General features: G+C 37.5%; 1 protein-coding gene across 1 annotated transcript in view; it reads right to left on the bottom strand.

The window, feature by feature from the left end:
• The window catches only part of lamc1 (laminin, gamma 1), a 63,000-nt gene extending 37,843 nt beyond the window's left edge, over window positions 1-25,157 (bottom strand). Inside the window, exon 1 of the mRNA XM_077231742.1 lies at window positions 24,368-25,157. Within this exon, the coding sequence (XP_077087857.1) occupies window positions 24,368-24,737 (370 nt within the window). The 5' untranslated portion in view covers window positions 24,738-25,157. The remainder of the gene's footprint in view (window positions 1-24,367) is intronic.
• Between the last annotated feature and the right edge of the window lie 2,442 nt (window positions 25,158-27,599).

Below are 27,599 nucleotides of genomic sequence, written 5' to 3'. Positions count from 1 at the left end.
ACACAGTTTCTGTTACTGATGCAAAATAGTTAATACGACAGCTCATCTGGACAAAAACAGTGAGAGAACGAGATTGTGAGGAAGGAATAAAGAGAAATTACACTGAAACCAATCTACACTCAGAACTGGAACTGACCATTTTACACTATTGATTTCACAGCGGTAGGTGGAGTGAAGGAGGGTGGCATGCATTGCATTTCAATAGAGGAATCCGAGGAATGCAGTAGAATACATAGTCAGAGACGAGCAGAGAGCCCTTTACTAAACAAATCAGAGAGCATTCAATTTGATATGGTAAAGAGAAAAAAAAAATCAGTACCCATCTGCATACTGAACAATTGAATTTACTGCAGTCACACTACACTTTGACAACAAGTTGACCAAGCCAGAACTTTACAACTCAGTTGATAACTAACTTCTTTGCATGATCGTGCTTTTCCACTATTTCATTTCCATGGGGTACAAATAGACATGAATGGAGCACAAAGCGCGTGTCCACACCTTCAATCCTTATTACTGGTAGATAGCTGATATTTGAAATGTTTTAAATTATTGACATTGGCTGATAAGTGTATTAAGAAAGCAGGACTTTTATTTTGACAGTGCTGAGAACACAGTGCCTGAGTGCAGATGCACAGAAGATATACTTCATTTTATTAATGTTTTTAACAATATTTTTATTTTTGAAAATGCCATAATGTAAAAATACAAAAATGTAAATCTGTTTATATTAGAATCATTTTATCAAGATCCATTTAAAACTTGTTAAATTATTATTTTAGTAAATATTGTGTAAAATAGCATACAATTGTTATGCTTGTTATTATATTTAAATAGTGTTTATATTTAAATAGATTTAAAAACCTGTTTTTTATATATCAAGGAAAAAGATTTACTGTAAAAGGTGACAGTTTACACTAATTCTTATTATATACGCTGAGAATGCAACTTGTGAAATCAAAACTCCACAGCTAGAAATGTTAAGAAATGTTTAAGGCCATAATTATGGTAGGGATATATATTGCAACTACTGTAAATGCATATTATTTCCAGAGGTTTTTAATCAGACTAGATTAGACTGAGTATATTGGTATTATTAATAGTAGATTAGACAGTAAAATTGCACAACAGACTTCATAAAAGGCATTTTGCATTCCCACGATGACAGTAAATTTTCCACACGATCCATTCAAGTTTATGGACTTTGGGAGTTACCATGTTAAAGTTAAACCCTCATGAATTAATTCTGATAAGACCCATTTAGGCTGTCCTGAATTCATTGATACATCTTCACCTAAACGGCACCTATACAGGACCTGCTTGCTACTTGCTCTTTAGTGAGAAGTCAACAACAGCGTCACGGTGTTGAGCTCTGGGAGTGCTGAGCTCAGAGGGTAGCGGGAGGGACCCCCTAGGGTGGCTCTCTGGATAGGGTGGAGGAGGCAGGAAGAGGGGAGGATGAAAAACAGAAAGGAGGGTGAGAAGTAATGATTGAGGTTAATGCCTGAGGCCCCCTGACTCGTTACGGAGCAGACAGACCATGGGACCACTGGTGTGAAAATCACTTATGGCTGGTGTTGACACAAAAAGCTGTGTTAGTGTTGCTGGTGGACAACAATACCCAAACATCTTTTAGGCGGGCATCTACTAAGGAATGAAAGGTTAAACCAAGAGTCAGACTATAAAATCAATACATCACTATACAACTCAAGGCTTTACTTAACATCAGGCGGTTTTGAATAAAACAAATAATTTGATTACAATCAAGAGATTTTCACACCAGTTAGACGTAACTGGATTCACAATGTTCAAGGCAAACAGGAGAACTGAGGATGGGAAAACAAAATGAGCTATTGAGTTTTGACAGCGATGGCCACCTAGGATCACATGGGGCTACAAATGTGTGTTTTATTGTGGGAAACCAGGGCAAACGCATAGTAAAACAGGGTCCATAGGCCCACCCTGACTGCACACACTAGAAGTCAAAAGGCACAAACAACAAACATTTGCAATCTTGCAATAGATCACATCCTATATCCTGTTTTTTGCACATCAACCAATATGGGTCTTTCATACCCCTTTCCCACCTACACGGTTCCGGTTCGTGTTCCCGACCTTTGTCCGTTCTCAAACTCTGAAAACTCCGTTCTTTCCACTGCAGAAAAGGGGGTTCCGGGCCGGAAAGATTGGTTCAACACCGACCCTAAAAACTTGCATTCTCGTTGAGCAGTTCCGTTCAATAACTGTACATAGATCATCATATATTAAATGATTTCTATTCAACTAAAAAGCAGTTCGATAGAAAACGGTGGTGTCATCGTACAGCTTAGTTCAGTTCTCATTAAGTAGTGTTAGTAGAGTCAAATCAATAATATTGCGTGCTACAACAAAAATGTGTATAAATGAGCACTTTGCATTACTTGGATCACCACCATATATTACATCTATTGTTACACTCATCATAATCAAAATTTAACCATTAATCATTGCAGAATATTAATTAAAGTCAAAGATGTGGTCTACTTTGAATATGCATGAAACCAAAAGCTGTCATCACCAGTTCAAGGGGAAGCTTTAAGGCAAAGCTTCAAAGCACTGATGCGTTTTAAACTACACTGCAGTGCAGACGCACGCACAGTGACACTAGCCACACATCACAGCCTCCCGCGAACCACTTCAGACAGCGTTTATAGACAAGACTTTGTGGTTGACTAGTCATAACAATGGGATTTTCTTGTGCCGTAACTCCACACATGGTGGTAGCTTGTTGAGTTTGAGACAGCCGGAGATGCGAAGCACTAACTAGTCTGGTCTTGTTCGGTCTAGTGTTAAAAATAGTAAAAGTAAGCATGCCAGTCAGATTGTGAACTCATGAAATGCAATTAAAATGTCACCAGCAAATCATAGAATATAAACTTCAAGGAGTCACAACATGAGAAATCAAATTTGCCATGATCTTTTTCTGCATATATATATTTGCTTTTTTGCGAAAGCAAAAATCAAAATCTGTATTAACATAAGGGAACCACAAAGAACACATTAAAATAAAAAACGTCACGACCCCTTTAAACGTCATGCCGATCAGTCAATCAGCATTTCAACATCCCAAAATTATAGGAATATTCTAGGTTCAATACAGGTTAAGCTCAATTCACAGAACTTGAGGCATAACATTGTTTACCACAAAATAATAATTGGCTTCTCTTTTCTTAAAAAAAAGCCGCAAAAATATGGGTTATAGTAAGGCACCTACAACGAAAGTGAATGAGAACAATCCTTAAATGTTAGAATACTTACTGTTCCAAACATATAGCCATAAAACACCAACAATATGCATGTTAACATGATTTTGGTGTCAAAAATTCAGTTACTATCTTTTTCAGTGTAGTTATATTGAATTTTAAAACTTTGTTTCCATGACAACATACAAAATCCTAAAACAACCGTAAAAGTTAAGACCACACAGCTCAAATAATGTTTTAATATTTTTTTAATTTATAGACCTTATGTAGCCCCGCCCCTTTTCAGCGCTGCTCGTTGTCTTATGTCTTCCGGTCTGTATTTTCACAACGATCCTGCGTATATATGAATGAATGGCTCGTTTTATAATATTTCCGGTCTACTGACATTTGTTAAGACATCTGCTTTAAACATCACAATCCTCATGATAACTTTCGTTAACTTTACATTAAGTTAATCCACTTCAAAAGCTAATTACTCCTGGACAGCAATGCCATAGAAATATACAGAGCAACCGCAAAAACAGAAGTTCAACGACAATATTCTAAAGATGGCTGCGCCCTCGTTTCTCTGGCGCATAAGGTCTATACAATAATGAAGTTCACATTTATGCTTTAAAATCCTCCCAAAAAAATTGGCCCCATTTACTTTCATTGCAAGCGCCACATCATAACTTTGATTTTTTAGACTATGAAAGTAGAGACTATGAAATAAATTATTGTTGTGATCAACAATAGCATCATGCAACAAATACTTTTGATCGAGCTTAACTTGTATTGAATATTCATTTAATAGAAAAGGATGATGTGAAGGCAAAATAAGGAAACGCCTCTTCTCATTCTTTCAGGTCTGCACATGCATACAGAAGAGTTCATGATAAACACCCATAACTTTACATTAACAAATGTATTCCACAGGATGCCTTGGCTCAACACTCACTTTACCATTCATTAACTTCAGGGCTTTAAGGCATGCGACTGCCTCGTTTCAAACCAACAAAAATCTCAAACTTTTCTAGGGGAGTTGAACTTGGGAAACGGGAGGAGGTAGTTTTAACCTATTCAAGATAATGCACGGAAAAAGCGGACACTGTTAAACTTTGGTCTGAGGTTGCATGTTTAAACATGGATACAGGACATTCAACAGCTGCATAAACAATTACCGAAGAGCTGCCAAGCTCCTTGTTCGGCCCTCCTCCTCAAATAACCATCCCTGTGCTGGGGTATACATGATATTTTAAGGACTTTCTCAAGCAATGAAGTGAAGGGTCAAAGAAATAACAATCCATGATATTATTTACTACATCCTTTATTTAAACTTCCGACTTCTCAGGGTTACAACATCATCGGGGTCAATCAGCCAACTCTGAAACCTTGAAATATTTCGTCCGTTCATTAAACAACTGTGCCTGAAGGGCCTTTTATCCACTCAAGAACTCAGTTTTTGATTTATCAGTCCAGTTAGTTCTTGATGAGACTAAATGCTCTGGTTTGGGGTTTCCAAACTTTCTGACTACCGGTAATACATTTCCATTATTACTTTGTAGTTGTTTATGATGACTAGATAAGGCATTTTAATAATTGTTTTATAGAGATCACACTAACAAAAAAATAATGTCTAGGTGAAAAAGAGAGCATGACAAAATAATACGGGTAATAGGCTATATAAAATTATATATAACCTAATTATGCAACTAAAAAAGTTGGATTGACTAGAGAAATTTAAAACACCAAAAATGATCACGAACCAATCACGAAATGAACAAAATTAAGCTGTTCCACGTCTAATTATTACTGAACTTTGTTGACAAAAACAAATAAAAAAATTGATCATTGCAGTCGAGGAGTATTTAGGTACTCATGTCCATCACAGTTAAACAAACAGAAAATAAGTCAAAAGAGCCCGGTGACGAACAAGTATTCTGCGGCAAAACAAATTTTCAAAACAAACATCCTGTTTGTATGATTAAAGCGCAAGGTCATACGCGTCAAAAGTATGTCTGGTGAATGGAACTTATCGAGAGCAGCTGCGGTAAAGGACTTCAGCGTAGAGTTTCAGTCTCCTGTGTGTAAAACACTGTGTCGGACACATTCCCCCTAAATTATTAGGTTTATGTCTTCAACCTTTACATCTACCATACGAGGATCATTCCTTACACAAAACAGAGTAAAATTAAACTGCAAGCATCTACATGCCTACGCAATGCATCTCTTTCCATCTTGCCACATTCACACACACATAAACACACACAGACTGTGTCTATAATTAGGAGAAAGGTCTCCCTGAGGCATTTAATAATTTCCTGTGCAACACAAATCAGACAAAGAGGAAGACACACACACACACACACACACACACACACACACGCCCCCCCCACAAACAGTCCAGAGCACTTCCTTCAACGGTGCCTCCGGAGGTCAGGAGCCTAAACCGCTCATTCAGTTCCATTCCCACAGCCCAGGGTTCGGCTATGGCTGGGATTGTGGTTTTATCAGGTCAGGGTTTACGGATGAGATTATAAACCGATGACTTTTTTCTGATTATTTTCATGTGCAAAAACCCAGTACTATTGGTTTGAAATAACTCAAGGCGAATTGGATATACGTATAGGTGATAGTTCACCCAAAAATTAAAATGCTATCATTAACTCCTCACCATTATTACGTTGCAAATATAATACAAAACGACACTGGACCCCATTTACTTTCAATAGTCATGCAAGCAAACAAACAAATACACACAAAAAGAAACATTTTTCAAAATATCTTTTGTGTTCTACAAGAGAAAGTCATATAGGTTTGGAATGAACAAGAGGGTAAGTAAATGACTAAATTGAAATTTTTGGATGAACTCTCCCTTTAAACTTCAATAACTTTTTTTAATTTCTCTTTTCATTAAAGTGGAAATGTCATTTTGGGGACTGATGGTTAAGGGGTTAAGCAATAAGATGCCTATCAGACTATCAACATCGAAGGCTTCAATATATTGCAGCTGACTGCCTGGGTGCGATATTAAAAACACCAGGACCATAACACCATCACTGTGTTCAACACTCAGCTGGCAACTTCCTGTCTGTCACCCTCAGCTGTTCCCTTAATAAAGCACAGCGCAGAGACAGCCAGCAGCAGGACTGTTGATAACAGCCATTACAAGAACAAAAAAGATACAGCACAGATCCAAAGGGGATAATTGCCCTTTTCAAAGGGTCTTTTCTGAGATTGATAAGAGGAAGGAGACATCTCACTATCTCTCTACTTTAATAGACAAAATCACCCACCCATTCACCTCTCTCATCACAGCTGTACCTGTTGGCTGCATGATTTTGAAGATTTTCATCAAAGATTTTCTTGGGAGGATAATCGTGATGTTTAGACTGAACCAGCATGTTTAGACAACACAACAGTCAACAAAGGTTTCAGATTTTAACCAATCATATTACAATATTACAGTAATTTTTCTCAGATGGCAAATTCAAGGCCAAAATTGTAACATGAGCAACTGGATTTAGATTGTTTTGTTTAACAACAGACGAGCTTGACTCATCCATTCTCAAATTTCCAACTGAATGTGAAAATTTACATTAAAGCTAGGCAATGTTTTTCATAAACACTTTTTGTTATACTAGTTTAAACTCTCTTCACAACATCCTGATTGCAATCAATAATAGAAGTTTTATAAAAAATATTTTAAAAAGTTCATATATCTTCTGTGGAAATCTCAGGACCAAAAAAAATATTAGTCCAAATATTCAGACCGAATGCAATGATAGGATGTCGTACCTGACTGTCTACCCATGTATTTCCATACCTCCCTGTACCCGTCATCACACGTCATCAGTAGGGCTGTCGCGATAACCGCAATATTGCAGTACCACGCTACTGACAGGCCAACCGCAGAGGAATGCAAGTAACCGCAGCAACCGCGAACCGCGTTTTCTTTTTCATAAGGCCACCCTTCCTGGTTCGTACCATGTGTATTGAATGTTAAATAAGTTAATAATGATAACAAGACTGTTTATCATGGTGATTTGTACAGAGGATTCGTGGATTTGGATTTAAGCCTAAACAGACTGAATGTGATCGACTGAGCGCGTGCGATTACCTGCTTCTGTCTTTGAAGTCAAGTCATGTATATTCGTGAAAAGGTTGCCGTTTCCAAGTAACGCGAAATATTTGTCGTAGGCTATTATCCTTTTAACATGTAAGGGTATTTACCATGAATGCTGTCAGCGATGGTCAGCACACAGCGCGAGGAAGCCGTGGGGGGAAAGCAGCGAGTCACGCATTGAATCAATGCCATTGGTCTCTATTAAGTGAAGCATTGCTTCAGCTTTGCCCAAAAGTGAAGCATTGCTGGCCAGCTGAGCCTTGAAAAGTGGAGCTCAAAGTTGAACAAACATCATTTAAGGAATCAGCTTTTTTGAACGTTTTCGTTGAATGAACGGTTTAATGACTCACTCAGAGACAGTCCGTTGGCGTAACAACTGCGCGCTAAGTGACAGTCTTTCAATGCGCAGAGACGCTGTTTTCGGTTACATTGGTTACATTGTTTTTGTGTATGCTAACCACATCATAACACGTATTTATATAGCAACAAATAAATATAAATAAATAAATGGCGGTTAAACCGCATATCGCGCTATTGAGCAACTCAAAATTACCGCAAGGGAAATTCCTTCACCGCGACAGCCCTAGTCATCAGCACGTTCCATGAGGCTATGCAGAGTTGTAGACAGTCAGTCACACTTGCCATAAACAAACAGAAGCCACCGCCTTTAACCGTTTTTCCTGAACCAAAACAACAAGCTTATGCTGCGTTTATGCCAAATCGTAACCGTTACAAGATGGCAAACTTTGACGTTCTGGTAAGTCAGAGCTCTCCGAGTTAAGTTTCATAATTATTGTAATGGTATGTGCTTTGAGACATGAGGTAGTTTAACGCTATCTCTCTTGACGCTTTGCTAGCCACTCTGAAATTGCCTACCCTTTGTATGTCAAAATAACATAACTTTGAAACAAAGCTAAGACAGATAGATAGATAGACAGAAAAATGAATGGGAGAAAGTGCGTCTGTCTGTATGTCTATTTTATGAGTGGTCAGTCTCCTCCTTCTCCTCCTCATACTGTCTTTGGCTATGTGAAGGCTCAGGAGAGTATGCTAGGCATGCTAATGAGCACAAACGTGAAAATGCGGTTTGGTGCCAGGCAGAACGTCAAACACATGCTATACTGGCAAACTCTCAGGGCAAAAAAAGAATGGAAGTCAGGTTAGATCAGTCTGCCAGGGCTAAATTTAGCCCCGAAAACTAACTGAACGTAGACTGCTACAAGACAGCTGCTACGGCTAAAACAAGGCTGCAGGAATGCACAGAGAAAATATCCAGAGTTTCAGGTATAGAAAATTGCTAAAAGGCAGATAGTGACATGATTGGTTGTACTTTCTGTCCACAACATACATGAACAGTAATAACAGTTTTTTCTATCCTCTTCAGCAGACACCCTTTCACTTTGCAATGTCTTGAATTGTAAATGACATCTCTCAGTGTCTGTCTTCTGCAAGAGACTTCCTGTATCGCCAGCAGCAGAAACATAGCCTACAGCTGTACCGAGATATTTTTTGATGACATCTGGGAGACCGTCAACACTGTAATATATTGTTCTTGCTCCTCATATTTTCAACTGACAATAAGGAAAAACCCTTCCAAACTGAATAAAGTAAATCACATGGCCAGACATCTGATGGACAGAAGAGAAGAGCTTCAGCAGACCCTGAATGTTAATTACTAAACTCTGACGCTATCATCTGACAGCTACAAGATCCTTAACGCTACCGGTGCCTCGTCTGTGCTCAGCTTATCTGAGTACAAGATACTGACCAAAGGCCAATGTTTCTCACACCATAATCACATCACATGGCATGACTTTATTAGGAAAATGTACACTAACATTTTTTTCTTAAAAGAAATTAACATTTTCATTCAGCAAGGATGCATGCAATTGTCAAAAAAAATATTCTAAAGGCATTTATATGTTATAGAAATAAAAATAATAATCATGGTTTCTATACAAATATTAGGCAGCACAACTAGCATTGACAATAATAAGACATGATTCTAGACTAGAGCATCACATCATCATATTAGAATGATTTCTGAGGCATCATGTGACACTGAAAACTGGAATATATTATGGCTAATAAAATAATGGCTCATATTTACTCAAATACAGTGGGGTTTAAACTGTACATTACACATAGGAAATCTGAGATTAAAATTTAATTTAAACCTGGAAATAAATTAAGTTTTAGAATTTTGAAAAATGAACAAAGACAGTCTGAAATGCACGTAAATTTTTCATTCAATTTTTTATGCTAATCTATAAAAAAAAATACCACTAAAGAAAAAACGCTTTTTTTTTTCGTATGGATACAAATTTCAATGGCACCATTATCAAATGTCTGAATATATTGGCAGATGATTATTTGGCCAGAGCATATCTACCATTACTATATAGAAGCTAAATTAATTTTATTACGATATAAACAATTCAATATAGACATGAAACAATATTCTGATGGAAAAAGCCTGCATTTCAGGTCTAGCATTTCACAGACTGGTACTGTGTTTAAATATTTGTTTCTGCAGGAACTCACAGCATTTTATGAGGTCAAGGAGGCATACTGTACAAAGCCTTTAAATCCATTTTGAACTGATGCATGCGATTATGCGAAAGGAGGACTACAGAGAGCTGAACTTTATTTCCACATGACGAGTGATCACTGATATCAAAATGCCCAACAGGAGCATATGGAAAATCTGGCCTTGGAATAATTTCCTCGTATTTCAATTACAAATTGCCAGGGCTTTTCTGCAAAAGCAATTAAATCCTGCCAATACCATACAATGCCAATACTGCTCTGTGATCTCACTAGTGAAATAATGAGGGTGTTTTTGGAGTTCAAAGGGGTCAGGAGTCAATAATGGGCCAGTGAAAAAGGGAGTATGGGCGTGGGGTACAAGTCAAGTGTGTCCTGAGGGCAACATATCCTCAAGTTTAGCATGTTTCGGCACGAAAACCATCTATCAGATACAAAGGTAATGACTAAATCAAATCTCATGGCTCACATTATGGTCCGTGACATTCCAAAGTGGACCCATCCCTAACTGTAGGTAATGTATAACTGGAAAGTGTTCAGGAACACATGTAAAAACATAAAACATGACGATACAAAGAAAGCAAATTTAATCAAACCTTCTGTACTAAGGGTCCAAAATTAACTTTTTTGCCAATAGTCAGTGATTTAGTACATTTAAAAAATATATTTTTACTGGCCTTTAAACTATTTTTTTGTCAACAAAATGTTATATATATATATATATATATATATATATATATATATAAAATTTACAAATCACAAAAAATATATATTTATATATAAAAAATACATTTTGTATTAAAAAATTATACAAACATATTGTTATATTACTATTTATAATATTTGAATTATATTTTACAAATAGTGCATTTTCGACACGACCCAATTCATGGTGTCAAAAAAATGTTATTCTCATATTTTGTTATTGTTGCCATAATGAGAAATTGCTGTTGCTCCACATAAATAAGTCGCTTTGGATAAAAACGTCTGCTAACTGCATAAATGAAAATAATGATAGAAATATTCACAAAAAAAGTTTACTAAATAACGCTGTTATGATGCTTACTTTAGAAGACCGTTTTGTTACTTGTTTTGAATCGCTTGTCAATTACACCACAAACGTTAGATTATCATTCTTACAATTTGGCAATTGCATTATTTATTAAAAAAGTTACCATCCTGTAAAAACTAGAGTTTCCTGCCAGTCGCCAAATCCAACTTAGTACTTTGCGAGTGTTATTTTATAATCCTGCTTGTGGAGAGATGTCCAATTCAAAAGCGTTTCAGGCTTCTCGTGCTTCCCCTCCCTCAGGGACAACAACGAGAGATGGACACAACGCCCTGGTGACATCCATTGACACCGAAGAAACGGTGCTCTAATTTGCTGAGACGGAGCACTTTGCCCCCCTTCAAGCCGCTCCCGGCCCTTCAATTTACTCTCTAAAGCAGGAATGTAAAGTTTCAACTTCAAAGTAAACACTGATGAATGGACTACAAATACAGGCCGTGGTTAAGCTTTTAGAGTGTAAATTTGGTGTTTAACATCTCATCCAGATGAAGACTTCTCCAAGATGGGGCAATGAAGTTGAGAGAGAGTTCTAATTAAGAATTTTCAGTTTGAAAAAGAAAGCCAGGAAGAGAAGAGGGAAAATGAGGGGATGGAGGGGAAAAACAAGCAGACTGAAAGGTGGGGGGTGTATGAACAGACAAGTAGGAATAACCAAACAAAAAGACTAATCCAGTTACTGGATAACCCTTCCCCCATGTAAAGAAAAGAAGACAAAGGGGTTTTGTGAAGTAGAACTTGAAGAGGGTGGGTTAGAGATAGAGGGGGAGCACTGGCCCATGCCTCAGATCTAAAGATAGGACCCTGACGTCCACTCACACACACACACACACACACACACACACACGCACGCACGGCTGAGGCTTCTCCGGGTGCTTCATTCAAGAGGCTTAAGGAGAAAGCAGCCATTCAAGACATTCCTTAAGCGGCTATACTTTTTAACTTTAATAAGCTCCTTGGTGGAGTTCCCTTCATCCTTACTGCTCTCAAATTTGCTGAAGACAATTCTATGCCGTCTTACAATTGAAGCAGAAACTACATATAAAGCGAGGAGGAGTTCAGTGGTCGTTTTAAGATAAAAAATAATCTCTTATATTCAGGTAGTCGTAATCAAAGCAGGACGATGAAGTTAATCGGCTTTCAAGATTCTCCGATTGTGCTCGACAAACTTTCCCAGACAGACAACGGCCAACTTGGCTGCATATTACAAATAAATCAGCACTTAATCTTAATGTGAATGTAAACCAGAGCACAGATATTGTAAACCAGAGCACAGATACTGTAACAAAAAACAAGACACTGTGTGTACCTGCCAAACAATGAACTGCATCAAGTGATTGAGGATCAAAGAAGTATTCCAAAGAACTATCAAATCAAATAAAAAATATTCAATTAAAATATAAAAAATTTAATTATATTAAAAGAAATAGAGAGAGAATATGCAACTACAATAAACAGAAATTACAGGTTACAAAGAGTGCTAGTATATCAATATAGCACCATGATCGACCAACAATGTATTTATTTACTTTACCTCAAAATACTTCAAAATAAAACCCAAATGTTCTGATCACGTTGCAACAGTTGTGAGCAATAATGCATTCTCTCTTAAAAATCAATTGTCTCAGCAGTCACTTCAGCAGTTTAGAGTGTAAAATAATAAATGAAAATGAAACGGAGATAATGCAGTACAGCAGACGTGATCCTATGCGTGAATGCATCTTCTGATAAGACTGAACTGACTAGTAAATGAACCATGGTCAATCACTAACTTAGCATTTCTCTAGAGTTTGGACTACCACACCATCCCTGCAAACTAGCATTCTGGCCAATTATCCAACACAAAGGCAGGAGGAATGTCACAACAAAGTGCAGAATTTGCTTTGTTATTCCTCAGGAGGAGATCGTGTTTGGACAGGGGACACAAAAGGAAGTGACTGCTGAGACTCCGATTACAATCGTGGCTTGACGTTTTTTTGTGTTCCGGAAACCAAAGTGACATGTGGTCAACAGTGTTCAAGAGAACTCTTTACAAGAACTGCTTTAAAAAGCATATATATATATATATATATATATATATATATATATATATATATATATATATATATAATAAAAGTTTAATTTTATTGGAATATTCTAAATGTACAACATAGATGGGTAATCTTTACTAATAAAGCAGCTCTTAACATTAAGGGCCGTGTAAACAAAAGCTAAATTGAGTTAAATGTTATGTGACGTATTACTGATTCAAGGGTTAGAATCAGAGGCCTTTCCTTACACCGGATAGACTCCACCTGTCCATCTGATTCTATACTGTGACTTATTTATTTATTTTCTCTCGTAATCTATTTCTGGATGCACTAGACTCTTCCTTTGACAGGTAAGTGTTGCTGAACAAAATGATCTTGTGATGAATGAGTTTTATGCAAGGTTGGCATGACAAATAATCTGAAAGGAATGTGTGAAGGAACTGTCTAAAATCTGACTCATGCAATTCACTGTGAAGTCATGACATAGTCTTGAAATCCAGCCTGCACTGAAGGGTAAAAAAAGTTGGTAAGCCACATAAAACTGGTACATAATTCATACAGTTCACTGTGAAAAATAAATGAAAACCATCTCTGATTGTATAGAATTGATTACAATAAAATGATTGGAATAAAAGCCAAATAGTTCAAGTCAAACAATAAACTAGTCATGGTTTGCCAAATTACATTGTTTTTCTCACATGGAATAAACTGCCAGAAGATTGTTTGTTTTATATTCTGTTAAATAGGATTGAGTTCGTTTTCCAGGCACTTCAGAAGAAACACAACACTGGAAACCATAGGACCTAAGGTACGACGGACTAAAACAACTATTTGCCCAACCACAAGAGGAAAAAAGCACTATGGTGTTGTTTCTAGAACATGATATTTCCCAACATAACATGCTAAAGGAGGTCAGATTTATCAATGGAAAATGTGATGAAAACACAGTGAATTCCCTACCATATTAATCTTACATTGGACCTTTAGACAATTTTTTTATCAGCTTTGTGCAAATAAATGTATTGAAGTATTGATGAATGGCTTGGGAATTAAATGTGCATTTGTTAAGAATTTGTGAAGCATGCAAAATGTGGACTACTGTACCAACATGTCCAAGAAAATCATACTTACATTTATGTGCATTTCCATTGAGGCAATTTACAAGTACACTCTTACACTGGTTATAACCCCACGACAATGTGCAAGAAAATGCTATTTTATCAGGAGAAAAACAGACTCATATTTTCCAAATATATTTAACCAATAGGCAATCATCTAGGTTTGTCAAAAAGGTTTTGCTTAAATTTGTACACCTGGATTTAACTCTTACTCCAATTTCATGTCACATTTACTGCTGTTCATGCTTACATTCTGTAAACAAAGGGGTGTTAAATTGTTGTGTGTAATCGAACTCACTGACTGTAACAAATCAACTTGAACATTTTCTTTATTGTACAATGTACATTATGTAGCATCCACTGGAAAAAGAATAGTTTGTCTCCAATAGCAGAAGGCGAGGGTTTCTCTCTCCGATTGTAAACCTCATATTTTACTCTACTTTCAAATCATGCTTCACTGTAAAAGCATGTGCAATCACCAATGCCTGAGGGAGGGTATTTTCATAAAGTATGAAACAGCTGTGAAGCATATACTGCCAGCTCAGGCACCGGGGCATGATGGTGCTGGAAGAACTAAAGTACAATAAATACACTAAGATTTTCCACATTGTATTTTTGGGACAACATTTCTCTTCCCATCTGGCTTGTGAAGCTCTGTTTATGTGTGAAAACAGCTGTATTTGGCAACTGACAATCTGCAAGGAAGCCGAGAGATCAGATTTCCCCTTCAATACCCTGATGCAGCGCTTTGAAGCTTCTGAAGAACGTTTTGTTAGAAATAAGTCAAGAGCCTGACATTGGATCTGTTTTTGAAGAGCATGTTTTAAGTTGAGGTATCAGTAAACTACACAGCTGCTTAGTGTTCTATTTGTGGGAAATTTAAAGTTAAATATTGTCTAAACTTGAATGAATGACTCCATAAGAAGACTTATGTTATATAGCGATGTGCAAAATATTACCCAATGGTGAAATGACATATATAATGCATATCATATATAACATACATATATAACATATATATGGCATATCAGAGCTCTGATAATCTTTTTTTCCTGCAACTTCACAACAGGTTGCACTGCTGGCATCAACCCAAAGGCTATCTGCAGCGCGTCTAGTTAATGGGAGTATTTTCCTGCTTCTGATATCATTTTGTGAATGACAGGATTGGGGAATAACCACCACACAGTCTTATTCCACTCATACATTAGCACATGTTTGAGCTGTCACATTCTCAGCATGAACTACATTTCCATAAAAGTCCAGACTCCAGATCAAACAAAGAAGGGGCAAAACAATGTTGAATGACACTGCATGATTGATTCTGACAATAAAGAGCCTGGCAGAAAGGAAACAAAGTCTTCTGAATACATATGCAGTAACTGGACTGGAGGTTAATGCATGTTATCACCTGTAAAGACTTAAATAGGGTGGCATAGTCTTACCTTAGTGCCTGCCTGCTACTTGCCCAATCAAAGACATTTGAGAAGAGCTAAATCCAAGCCAGATGAACGCTGCTTGCAGGTGGAGCGGAGAGCATTGAGGGCACTAAGCCTCAAGGTATTGAAAGACCAAGGACAAATAAAGTACATCAAGGGTTTACATAAAAAGGTAAGAACTAAGTACAGGGAAGTCAACTGTGGGAAAGTTTCCATTCCTTCTTGAACGAACACACACACACACACACACACACACACACACACACACACACACACACACACACACACACACACACACACACACACTCACACACACACTCACACACTCACACACTCACACACTCACACACTCACACACACACACACACACACACACACACACACACACACACACACACACACACACACACACACACACACACACACACACACACCAAAGCAGCAGTACTACAAATCAATAAGTCTGTCCTCTCTGTATGGGAAAAACAAACAAAAAAAAGAGGCGTTCAGATTTTCCATTAGGGGTGGGAATCTCTAGGCACCTCCCGATTAGATTACGATTCAGAGGCCTGCGATTCGATGCTAAAGCGATTATCGTTTATCTGAATCTTTTTGTGTGTGTGTGAATATAAATACTTTGCTTTAAAAGTACAAAGTAATGACCCATAAAGAATTAACGTACAATATATTTTAGTAACATTGCAAAGAACCAACAGGAAAATAAATGTATGCCTGAACTAGCAGCATACTTGTAGTAAATTAATAATATAACAACAACAGGTGTTCTGACGATTCATGCTACCCATCGAGATGTGCTACTTACTGGTTATGCGCATGTACAGACTCATTTTTCTTCTGATTACCACGCCCATAAATCTACGCATCCTTGCTGTGGAGACTTGTAGGAAACTTTGACAGGTCAAAGATGAATATTTGATGATAATTTTTACTTTTCACACCGTTTGGTTTTAAAAATAAAAACAGTACATTATACATTGTACAGCCCAGAGCCATAGGGGAGAAACGGCTCTGGTACAGCCGAGTGTTTTTCCTCCTCTGGGTGGAAACGTGTCATACGGCTTCTTATATTTGTCTTGTTGCCAAAATATTTTAGTTTTATTCTACAAAGCTTACAACTAGTGTGGCTCTTGTCCAGCTCCTTTCCCTCTTCAACTTCAGAGAAGCCAAAATATTTCCACACGTCAGCTTTTAACGAGGAGGGTGTTTGGATTTCGCGCTCAGCCATCGCGCCTCTGTTATTTGCACACGCCACAGACACACGGTCCGGGCACTGCACTTCCGCGCTTCAGAGTTCCATCTTTTGCCTTCCGTCAATATTACGTTATTATAAATATATATAAAAAGAATTTTTTTTTTAATGAAAAACAATTTTTGACATTTGTGAATCGATTCAGAATCGTCCACGCCCGCATCGCGATGCATCCAAGAATCGATTTTTTCCCCCACCCCTATTTTCCATAGGCACCATTTTGGTTAATATTAGCCTACTAATTGTTTTACATTTCCGGTACCGTTCGATGAATACCACTCAAAGAATTCCACTCTTTTTACATTTATAATAATTTGCCATTATCTAGCATTCAATTAAAGTTAATCTTCAAAACTCAAAGAATTTAATAACACTGTTAAATGTTGATATTAATTTGTAAAATTTGCTAAATATTACCTTTCACACTGTACAAATATTATAATGACGTGATGCCTATAAATTCCCGCAAATCTTTAAAAAGATTTATTTTAGTTTTGGATTTAAATTTATTTAGACAAAATAGTACAGTATTTTATATCGGTCAATAAAAAGTCTTCCAATACAATGAAACTTTTAAATTGCAAACATACGTATAATGTAACAAAAATAATCAAATCAGTAAATAACTGTGGTCCGTAAAACTGCGTAAATGTACCATAGTACGATGCATAATTGGAGAAATTAACCAACCAGTCACGACATGTCAGTCAGATTTCTTTTTCACTTCTTATTGTGCTTTACACTTTTTAACATCAAGCACGTCCGAATTTTGCAATCGCCTTCTAAGAGAAGCAGCTTTCCGTGCGCACACTTTTGCAGTGTGCCAGACAGCACAAGAACCGCACCGAATACCTTTAGGATACTGCGCTTATAACTCTTTTTAACATCAAGCACGTCCCGCTCTTTATATTCTCATTCATGCATTTCATCACGCTGAAGTGTCAATTGTGCTGTGATACGTAAATATATTTACATACCGCAATATACACGATATAGCAAAATTCCGAACTATAGACATTTTATACCGCGGTAACAGTATCGTCATACCGCCCATCCCTATGTTGACCTATGTTTGTAATGCTGGAACTTGAGACCATAATTGGCTGACAATGCTTTTGGGAATCGCACCCTATGGTTAGCGGTCAAAAAAACAAAAAATAATTGGTTGTAGGCTAATCATTTGGCAAAATTTTTGGTTTTACAGAAAACAATTGAATTTGAATAAAATAATTAGCATGATCTACAATCATTGCGTGGATACCCACTATCTACAATTTACAGAATTTTACTTCATCCCAAAGATGAACATGTTCTTAAATATTTTGAAGGATCTCTCTTAATTTGGGAAATTCTCTGTAAAAACTATTAAATTAACTTTTTTAAACTTTTCTCAAGCAGCTAACTCAAAGAAAATCAGCACAGTGGCATGTAGAAAGTATCACCCATCATCAGGACAGGCTGATTTATGCCAAACTAGCGTTAAATCTCCAGAGCTTAACTTTTAACGGGGTACAGTCATTTGTTACAAGCACTAATCAGTGATGGCAAGGGCAGCAAACAGTGGCCCCCCCGAGGGCTTGTTCCACTATTTGGCAGTCAAACAGGGCCAACAGGACAACGCTCTTTAAGTGACACCATAACCACCCCCTCCCCTTCTGACGGGTCCAATGGCTGGCACCACAGACCCAGTGTGGGATCTTTCATTACACTTCTGCACAATCTGGAAAGGACTAGTGGCTCACAATGGCTTTATCACCAGGAAATGAGGGAGATTCTGCACTTTGTCCATCCTGGGTGGTCCGAATCACAAACCCTGCCCCTGGCTGTACAATTAGAGCCACCAAATAGTTTAAGTCATTGTCTTCTAAGAGTGGTGGCATTGTAAATGTGGAAACATCAAATTAGCCTGGATTGAATTTACTATAGGGATAGAATTCCAAACAAATTCAACATCAATTGCCAAATTTGTCTCGAAGGAACAAAGCAGCAACAGGCCCGATGACAACATGAATAAAACAAAATCATGCAGTTACATGAACAGCTTGACTACAAAGGTTTCATAAACACAAGTTTCCCACACTGAGATCATACCTTCCAGAGAATAACAATAGTTTCAAACCAGATAGCGCGCTCTTCTTTCCAACCCCCTACACTCAGATTGGTATAATTTGGACCATCTGGTCCTTCAGAAATGACAAGTTCTTTGATGGAGTTTGGGGGGAAAAAGTGCCTCTAAGGGATGAGAGACAAGGACCTCAGAGCCCAGGAAACATTCTGCTGTTCAGTTTCCCACACTGCTAACACTCATCGTCCCCTCTCATTTGAGAAATCGAGAGAGAGAGAGAGAGAGAGAGAGAGAGAGAGAGAGAGAGAGAGAGAGAGAGAGAGAGAGAGAGAGAGAGAGAGAGAGAGAGAGAGAGAGAGAGAGAGAGAGAGAGAGAGAGAGAGAGAGAGAGAGAGAGAGAGGATGAGACAGGAAAAAGACAAAGAGAGGAGGAAAACAAGCACTGAGGACAAGTTCTTCTCCCAAGAGCTTGGCTCTTGTCAAGTAAACCAGGGTCAAACTTCTTAACATACTGTAAATGCGCATTAGTTCCAAGTAAAACAAGCTTTTTCCTGGCACATAAATAATCATCTACACAAAAATCTTAAAGGAAGACAGCATTAAGGACCACGTTGTATTCCAGATAGGGTGTACCAGAATCTCCCCAGATTTAAACAATTAGGAGGCAGAAGTAGTTATTCCCAGAAACAGAAGTGAAAACAAGGACAGCTCCTGATTAAGCACACATGAGGACAACATATGAATTCAGTGCACTTACAAACTCAAATTATATGAAATTGAAAATGACACAGGCATTGAAAACAATCTGATGCAATAAAAAATGCAAGGCACGGCCTGACAGTTTGCAGTAAGCACTGTGGACTTCTTTCTATCATTGAGGTAGGAAAATAGGGCACGATAAGGGCCATTCACAAGCTCAAGTTAATGAATCACTGACTGTTGCAGTTTATCAGAAGAAAGGAAATTCTCACCCTCCATAAATGCTCCCAATGGTGTTTTGGAGAAAAACTTCTTGAATTGGCAAAGTGCATTTGAGATGAAGTTAAGATAAACTTGCTATATAATAAAGGCAACTGGAAGTAACAGACTAGTACAATTATGAGCTCTCCTAAAAACATAGACCTTTGACAAAAACTAATTCTGACCATGATCACACTTCTACAATATATTTTTCAATCTACTTGGATGCCTATAGAGCCTTAAGAGGTTTTTTTTGTAACAAATGACTATTATAAAAAAGGACTGGGACGTTACCGCATTACCGCAGTCACGTGAGGCCTACCGCTGAGCTCGTCACAGTCATCACTGCAAAAAAAAACATTGGCCTGCCCATGTGTGCACGTTGTGTCTAATGACATGGATTATGTCTAATGACATTGTGCCTTACATGGATTCAAGGTTTTCTAAACAAAACTTATCATCAAAAGATGGAGCAAATCCAACCTTTCGCGAGTTGGGGAGCGCAATGTTCCATGACACATAATAACATTTCATTCGTATTAGAGATGCACGGATGGGCTATTATTTCAACCACATCACAAAACTCATCATCCATCCGCCATCCGCACCAACGTTTTTTGACCAATTTTCAAAACTGCCATCCGCTGATTGTTTTAAGGTATACAAGCTCCAGTTCCTGTATTTAACGTGGTTTACCACTATACTGCAGAAATTTCTTGCTTTTCAACCACGGTTAGAAAAAAATTCATACCGTCCCAGCCCTAGTTCTGAAAAAAAAAATGTCCTTAAAGAAAAATGATCTGACATTTCTAGCAAGGTATGCCACAACATAATTAAATTTGTGTTTGAAATCCCTATAGGCTCTGTCTGACAAGTAGACTAATTTAAAACAGGCAGCATCAACTATCTTCCATTAACCTGACCATTCTTCAAACCACCCCATTATATCTATTTGCCTGTACAAGTACAGATACATGTCTTTAAGTCTTCATTAGCCAGTGTTTGGATGATGATTCACATTTCTTAGTCTCATCTCATTCTTGGAGCGTGACAGACCAGCCAGAACTGGTTAATAAAGTACTAGTGTGGGACATACAGAAGTGTTCAATAGTAAATCTACCCTCCTCATCTCTCCTTGCCCCCCTGAATCTACTAGACCAGGCCAAATCTCCACGCTCTCACAGGACTCAGCAGTGTCAAGTTAAGACATGCCTGTTTCCGCCTCGAACATCCCAAACGAAGGCAGAATAAACATAAAAGCAATCAAAGGCAAAGCACATAAAATAAAAGCTTATGGCTGAGACCCGGACTTCTTTGGGGTTCCCACCTACAGAGTTGCTTTAAAGAGAAAGAGAGAGAAAGAGAGAGAAAGAGAGAGAGAACAAAAACATATAAATCAACAATTGTACATCTCCTCTGAGATTTGAGCTTCCTTCAGTTCTCTGTAAGATGTGTACATTTACATTTAGCAGACATTTTTATCCAAAGCAACTTAAAAATAAGCGAGGTGAAAAAAAAGAGGTGCAGATACACTTCAGGCCATCAAAGTCGACCGATTAGATTTTGGAGGTGTATCTGTCATTATCCATAATATTTTTAAGCAAATTTTGAGATACTGCATAAACGTGCATGGGAATATGGCCCAAATTACATATTAAAATGCATATTATTTTATTCAGATAGAGTACTATAGAAACAAATTTCTACATGCATAAAACCCCCACTTTGCCTCAATTTTGTCAATTTCTTCACTTAATTTCAGCACATAATTAAGATGAAAACCGTCAAATATTATATGACTGTCAGTTTCACACTGTTTTAATGACACGATTCAAATGCAAAATGCCTAAATTAACAAGAAGAACTAAAGTGAATTAGAAGAAAAGGCGTCTGACTGAACTGGCCCGTTATAGTCCACGTGCTAACAAATGGCTGCTAATTAACCAAGTGTCTGAGAGGAACATTAAAAGCAAAATCACTTCCTCTTCCATTACCTAAATGCAAATGTCTTGACACGCTGATTACAGCTCATTAGACATGCTTATTACTTACTCTGGTTCTAGGCCTATACTGATACAGGAGCATCTACCTGGGAATGAGATGATACAGAGGCCATGGCTTGCTGGTACTCTACTAATTGGTTATGTTAGTGCTCTTTTCCCACAGTCAGAACAACCTCCTCCTGCAACCCAATCGTTTTGCTTAGGCTGGCAGAAATTCAATGATTCGTGTAATGCGCACAACTTCACTGCCTAGTAGAGAGGCCACTCCATGCCAAGTCTAACAGAGGGTCTATGGTCTAAAACAGTATCAAACCCAGATTCTCAACCCTGAGTATCTCATGTGAGGTTCTTATCATCATCAGAACTGTCAGAAATTCTGGTTAGGGCTGTCACTCACGATTAATCGTCGATTATTTTGATGATTAATCAAGTAATCGGATATTTTTGTGGTAATAAAAATAGAACAATTACCATTAAAATGACTTGAAATACATAGATATAATAACAATGAGGCAATAATAATTGGTTCAAATAAAGTATCAAAAGCACTGTTAAAAATACATAATGCAATAGGCTATACATAATATAAACAATCAACTTTTTACATAATACATAACAAATAACTGTACGCCAACGGCCGGGTTATTGCTGCTATTACACATACAGCATAACCCTTGTCTAATATTGACCAAATATTTATTTCAAATGTCCACTTAATCTTTAATATTTGGCCACTTCTTTATGATAGAAATGCTACAGCCACTGTAATTTCTTGGACAAGGAACATGTGGTCATCAAAACTTGCAAAATCAGAGTGAGGGTTTAAACTTTTAATTTTGAAATTGCGATGATTGACAGTTCCCATATTTAGAAACATATTGATGTATTCTCCTGTGTTGGAGACACATTATGCGTTCCCAAATGTACGTTATTGGAAACCCACAGAAACAGCACATGCGGAGAGTGAGTCTGTGTCGAGGAGGATTTACTGTGAACGGAGCCGCTCTGAGATGGAAGAAAATCGTAACCTGCACATATACATAAATAGTAGAAGATAAGAGTGTCGCGCTTCACCCTGAAACCCGAATCGCATATATTTTTTAAACTGAATCACAGCCTTTTTTATTTCATAATAGCACTATGCTATATTATGATTTTAAATGGTTTTAATTCATATAATTTGGATAATTTGGCAGGGGTCAGAATTCAGCAATCAATTCGGTCAATCAACACATGTGAAAATTGCAATTAAAAAAACAATCTTGTACTCAAATTTAATCAAGGAATTGTGACAGCCCTTGTGGTTAAACAATCAAACTTGAGTCTTATTCAAGAGATAATGCACCTTCCTAAATTACACGCAGTATATGATAATGCAATGTAGAAAAAAAGTAATTTTGAACAATGCCAATTAGAAACATGCAGATTTTAACAGCCTAAGGCTATCAAATAATATCATTATTCCAGAATGCATTTCTGAAGCTGGATTAGGTGATCTCAAATGACTCGCTCTAATGCAGAAAACTACAATTGCCAGATGTTTGTTTCACATGTGAGCTGACCACGATTCTGGTTTACTAAAACTTATTTATTAGACAGTAATAAATATGTATGAGACACTAGCATCTATTGTTAGTTACCATCTCACTACAATTGCTTTTGATAACACTAGCTAGGCATTGCCCCATTTGTTAACATTAATGCATTAGATAAACTAAACTAACAATATTTTTACTGCATTTATTAATCTTTGTTAATCTTAATTAACAGATAGCCTACTTTTAATATTAAAAAATGTATTAGTAAAATTTGATTAAAAAAATTCTGCAGAAGCACTGTACATTGTTAGTTCAAATAAAGAGATATTATTGAAAGTGTTAGGCTATCTTGATCTTTTTCTTTTTTTTTTTACTTGCATTGACTACAAAGAATGGCCACTTAATAGTTCATTTAAGAAAAATCTTACTAGTAAGATTAAAAACACACCAGGTTCTAATAAAAGGTAGCCTACTAGTGTCTATTAATTAAATACTAACAAAACTGGATTAGATGGATACAAGCAACTAAACCGAAAACGTACAAGTGTCAAAGGAATAAATAGGCTACTAAACAATGGATAGTTACTTTACTAGTAACTATTGAATAGCCAGAAGTGAATAGTTAACATCTGAATCTTAGACCTCATAGATTTCAATGAAAAAAATGCAATTTGTTACCAGTCACATTGAAGTAGCCTAGTTACTTGTCAATATCCATAGCGACCAGTAGCAAAGGGAAAAAAATATGCAAAGGAAGTTATAGTAGGCTATGAATGCATGCTAGCGACTAATAGAATGATTAGTAGGCTAACGTTATAGGCTACTAGATGCTAGTCACTCATGTCACTTACAAAAATCAGTTGGTTAACTTAAAGCAACACATGTTAAATGGACTTGTTATAACTTTAGAACAACTCTTCTTCACGGCTCAGGAAAACAAACATTTTGTAACCCGATTTGACGAGGATGCAAGTGAAAGCTGCTTACCTAGGTGAAGGGTCAGGTTGATAACGTTCGGGTACTGGATGCCCGCTAACATAGTCTGACTTTGCCACCAGGTGGTATCCGCTTGGTTGTTGTAATCGGTGAGATAAACGGCGCTGTGATGCTGTCTGGGGTCCCCGGCATCGCAAATGTGGCATGATTTAGTGACTCCTGTAACCCCGGTCTGTACACAATATTCTTCAGGCGGCGAACCGCAAGTGTTGGTGGACACCACGGTCACATTGAAAGCGGCGTTAACAAACTCTGGCATGCAGCGCTGAGGCCGATTGGATTCGTCTATACATTCATCCATCGCTCCATGACTACACGCTGCCCACAAAGTCCATAATAACAAATAACTAAAAAGCGACATTGTGTCCTTTAGTTTATGCGACCTCACGTAGCTACCGTCACTGTCGTGATCCCTTAAAATCCTCAGTCTTTAACAAGTTTGCGGTAACTCGCCAGCTACCGAGTTTGTGGTTTGATAAATAAACTCATGCGGAAAATGGTGGTGATCGCTTCACCTCCAGAAAAGCAATAGTTGTGGCTCAATCTCCTCGCGACTTCTCTTTTGCAGACCTTCACTTTATTGGTGCTTAGTAACCACCGCCATGGAAAAAAAAAACTTTGGAGAAATGGAACTATATCCGACTACACCCTGGCAGCTAGTGCGCAAGTCAAAGTACTTCCAAAAAAATCCCTACGTCTACTTCCGCCTGAAAGATGCTTTGATGGACCGCCGACCCGCTAAACAAGGCAAGTCCGAATGGACAGGGAGACATGCGTGGGTGTGGCGAAAGGGCTATGGGCGTGGCTTTACACTTTCCCAATTGGTCAGTTTTGAGAGTCATGTTCAGGAGTGGTTGGGGACAGAATTTCATAGGCTACCTCACAGATTCTCATGGGAGCGATGAACTGACCACTAACTACCCGTACATTTTTAAACAAATATGTGTGTTAAACCAAGGCTTAATCCCAGGGGTAAAAATGAATTCAAATAAGATGTCCGTATACATGCGTGTATGGTGAATAAGTAGACCTTTTTAAACTTTTATTTAATAAAAAACTTTTCTGAGATGTCCACCTTCACATTTATCTTGTGGTATCCTCAGAGACATACTTTCTGGATGAATCCCCCGTGCTATGAATAACTAGGGGATGATAGCTGTTGCTTGCAGAGAGCAGTGGAGTCAAAGAGCAAGGTTATATATACCTACTCTACCAGGCAAGGGTGTATCCGAAAACTTGAAATAGCTGAGTGTTACGTTTTGTGAGCTGTTCATTAATATTTTACCAGCATTGTTTCAACTAAAACCAACTAAAAGTTCATCCCCCTCGGTCTATCAATTTTTAGATAAATCCTTCACACAGACTTCAAACAAAAATAAAATGGTTGTACTCTCAGGTAGGCCTATGTGCATTTCAAGAAAGTAAATGCCTTATAATGATTGTGAATAAGAAAGAAACATTTCAAATATATGTTAGGCTATATATTGCCTTTGTGATTTTTTTATGCAGATAAGCATCCTATAACCACTGTATGCATATTCAAAGAGTTCACAGAACTGACTACACACATAGCCTGCACTGTCCAGTAAAAATAAATAAATTGCTGTTTGGATTTAAGTAGGCAAATGCTTAAGAGTCTATGATTGGATCTTTATTGCGGTGACAATTATGCTTCTATCATATATGTTTGCCAACAGTTCTTCTAACCCTAACTGATGGAGTGTGTACCAAAAATTGATGCCCCTCTTGATAGACATATTGTCTTTTCCATCAAGAGGTGCACCAATGTTTGTCCAAGATCTTGTAATGACAATGGAAGAGTTGAGCACTCTGTAAAGTCTACTCCAGCACACCCCAAAGACTGTCAATGAATTTAAGGTCTGAATCAAGAGGTGCCAATTCATGTCTAAAAATAATTCTTCATGCTCCCTCACAACCATTCTTTGACAATCTGAGCCTGATCTTGACATCGTCATCTTGAAATATGGCCATGATGTGTCTTCCTACATGGTTGCTTACAAAATGAAAAGCTATACACTCCATCAATTAGGGTTAGAACAACTGTTGCCAAACATATAACATACTGGAAACATAATAATCAATGAAATAATGATCCAATCACACACTTAAGCATTTGCCTATAAATCCAAACAGCAACTTTTTCTTTCTTGACTGGGCAGTAATAAAAATAAATAGGACTTAATAAATAACAACAGATAGGAATAGATCATTCTGATATGGCTATTCTGATAATTGTTTAAATATTTTCAATTAACTTTCTTTTTGCATGGGATTTTCGCTAATAAAGTTTGCTCTATGGTTTGATTGGAAAGCGAGAGCTGGAGTATTGAGTTATCAGCAAAGGTATGTGTACCATAGATAAGATTTAGGCGGCTATAGCAGATAGGCCTATACAGTATCTGGTATTCAGCATTAACCCAATGAGTCTCTCAGATTGCCAGCGAGCAGTCTCTTCTGAGACATTCTTTAGATGGTTACGATTTAATCAAATGGTGATCAAAGAATAAGAAAAAAAAACTCTGGTGTTAAAAAAGGCAATCAATCAGTTCCCATCAGCTTTGGAGATTAATTTGTCAAATTAGCATATATCTAAATAGGATAAAATCAGCTCTGTTAAAAAACAAAACAAAAAAACACCTAATAAAAATCATGATATAGGCCTACCTATTTAAAAAGCAAATAAAGCAAAGAGATTCGTATACGTTTTTGAGTCAAGAATCTTGGTATCTACCTGACCTTATCTACCCCTACATCTCTGACCATATGCAATGAGCTCCATACTAGACTTCTGTCCATCCATCAATCACTAGACTTACTTCATCCAGAACAGGGGAAATGAGAGCTAGATCCATGTCAAAATGAAAAAAGACTGTCAACACTTTGTCAAATACTCACTCGAGTCCCCCATACTGAGGCAGTGCCCTGCTGCATCAAGCTCAGGCATGCCCAGGATGTGCATTGTCTCACTATGCCTTGAAACTTTAAACAAATCCACCAGCAATTGTTCTCTAAGGGGACTTAGTCTATCCAGGATACAAAAGGTATGTAGGCTATGCTCATCTTACCCAGAGGCTACATCTATTTTCTCCCTTAACATATTCAAAGCATTCTCTCAAATATATATATATATGTATTGCTGTGGTGCCAGATTTGCTTTATTGAGTAAATCTTATTTGAGAACCAAGTAAAAATGTTAAAGGAA

The sequence above is a fragment of the Siphateles boraxobius genome, unplaced genomic scaffold (assembly GCF_051911475.1).
Source record: "Siphateles boraxobius isolate OS27281-9 unplaced genomic scaffold, OSU_SipBor_1 1, whole genome shotgun sequence".
NCBI classification, from domain to species: domain Eukaryota; kingdom Metazoa; phylum Chordata; class Actinopteri; order Cypriniformes; family Leuciscidae; genus Siphateles; species Siphateles boraxobius.
This window is presented reverse-complemented; position numbering and strand designations above follow the sequence as displayed.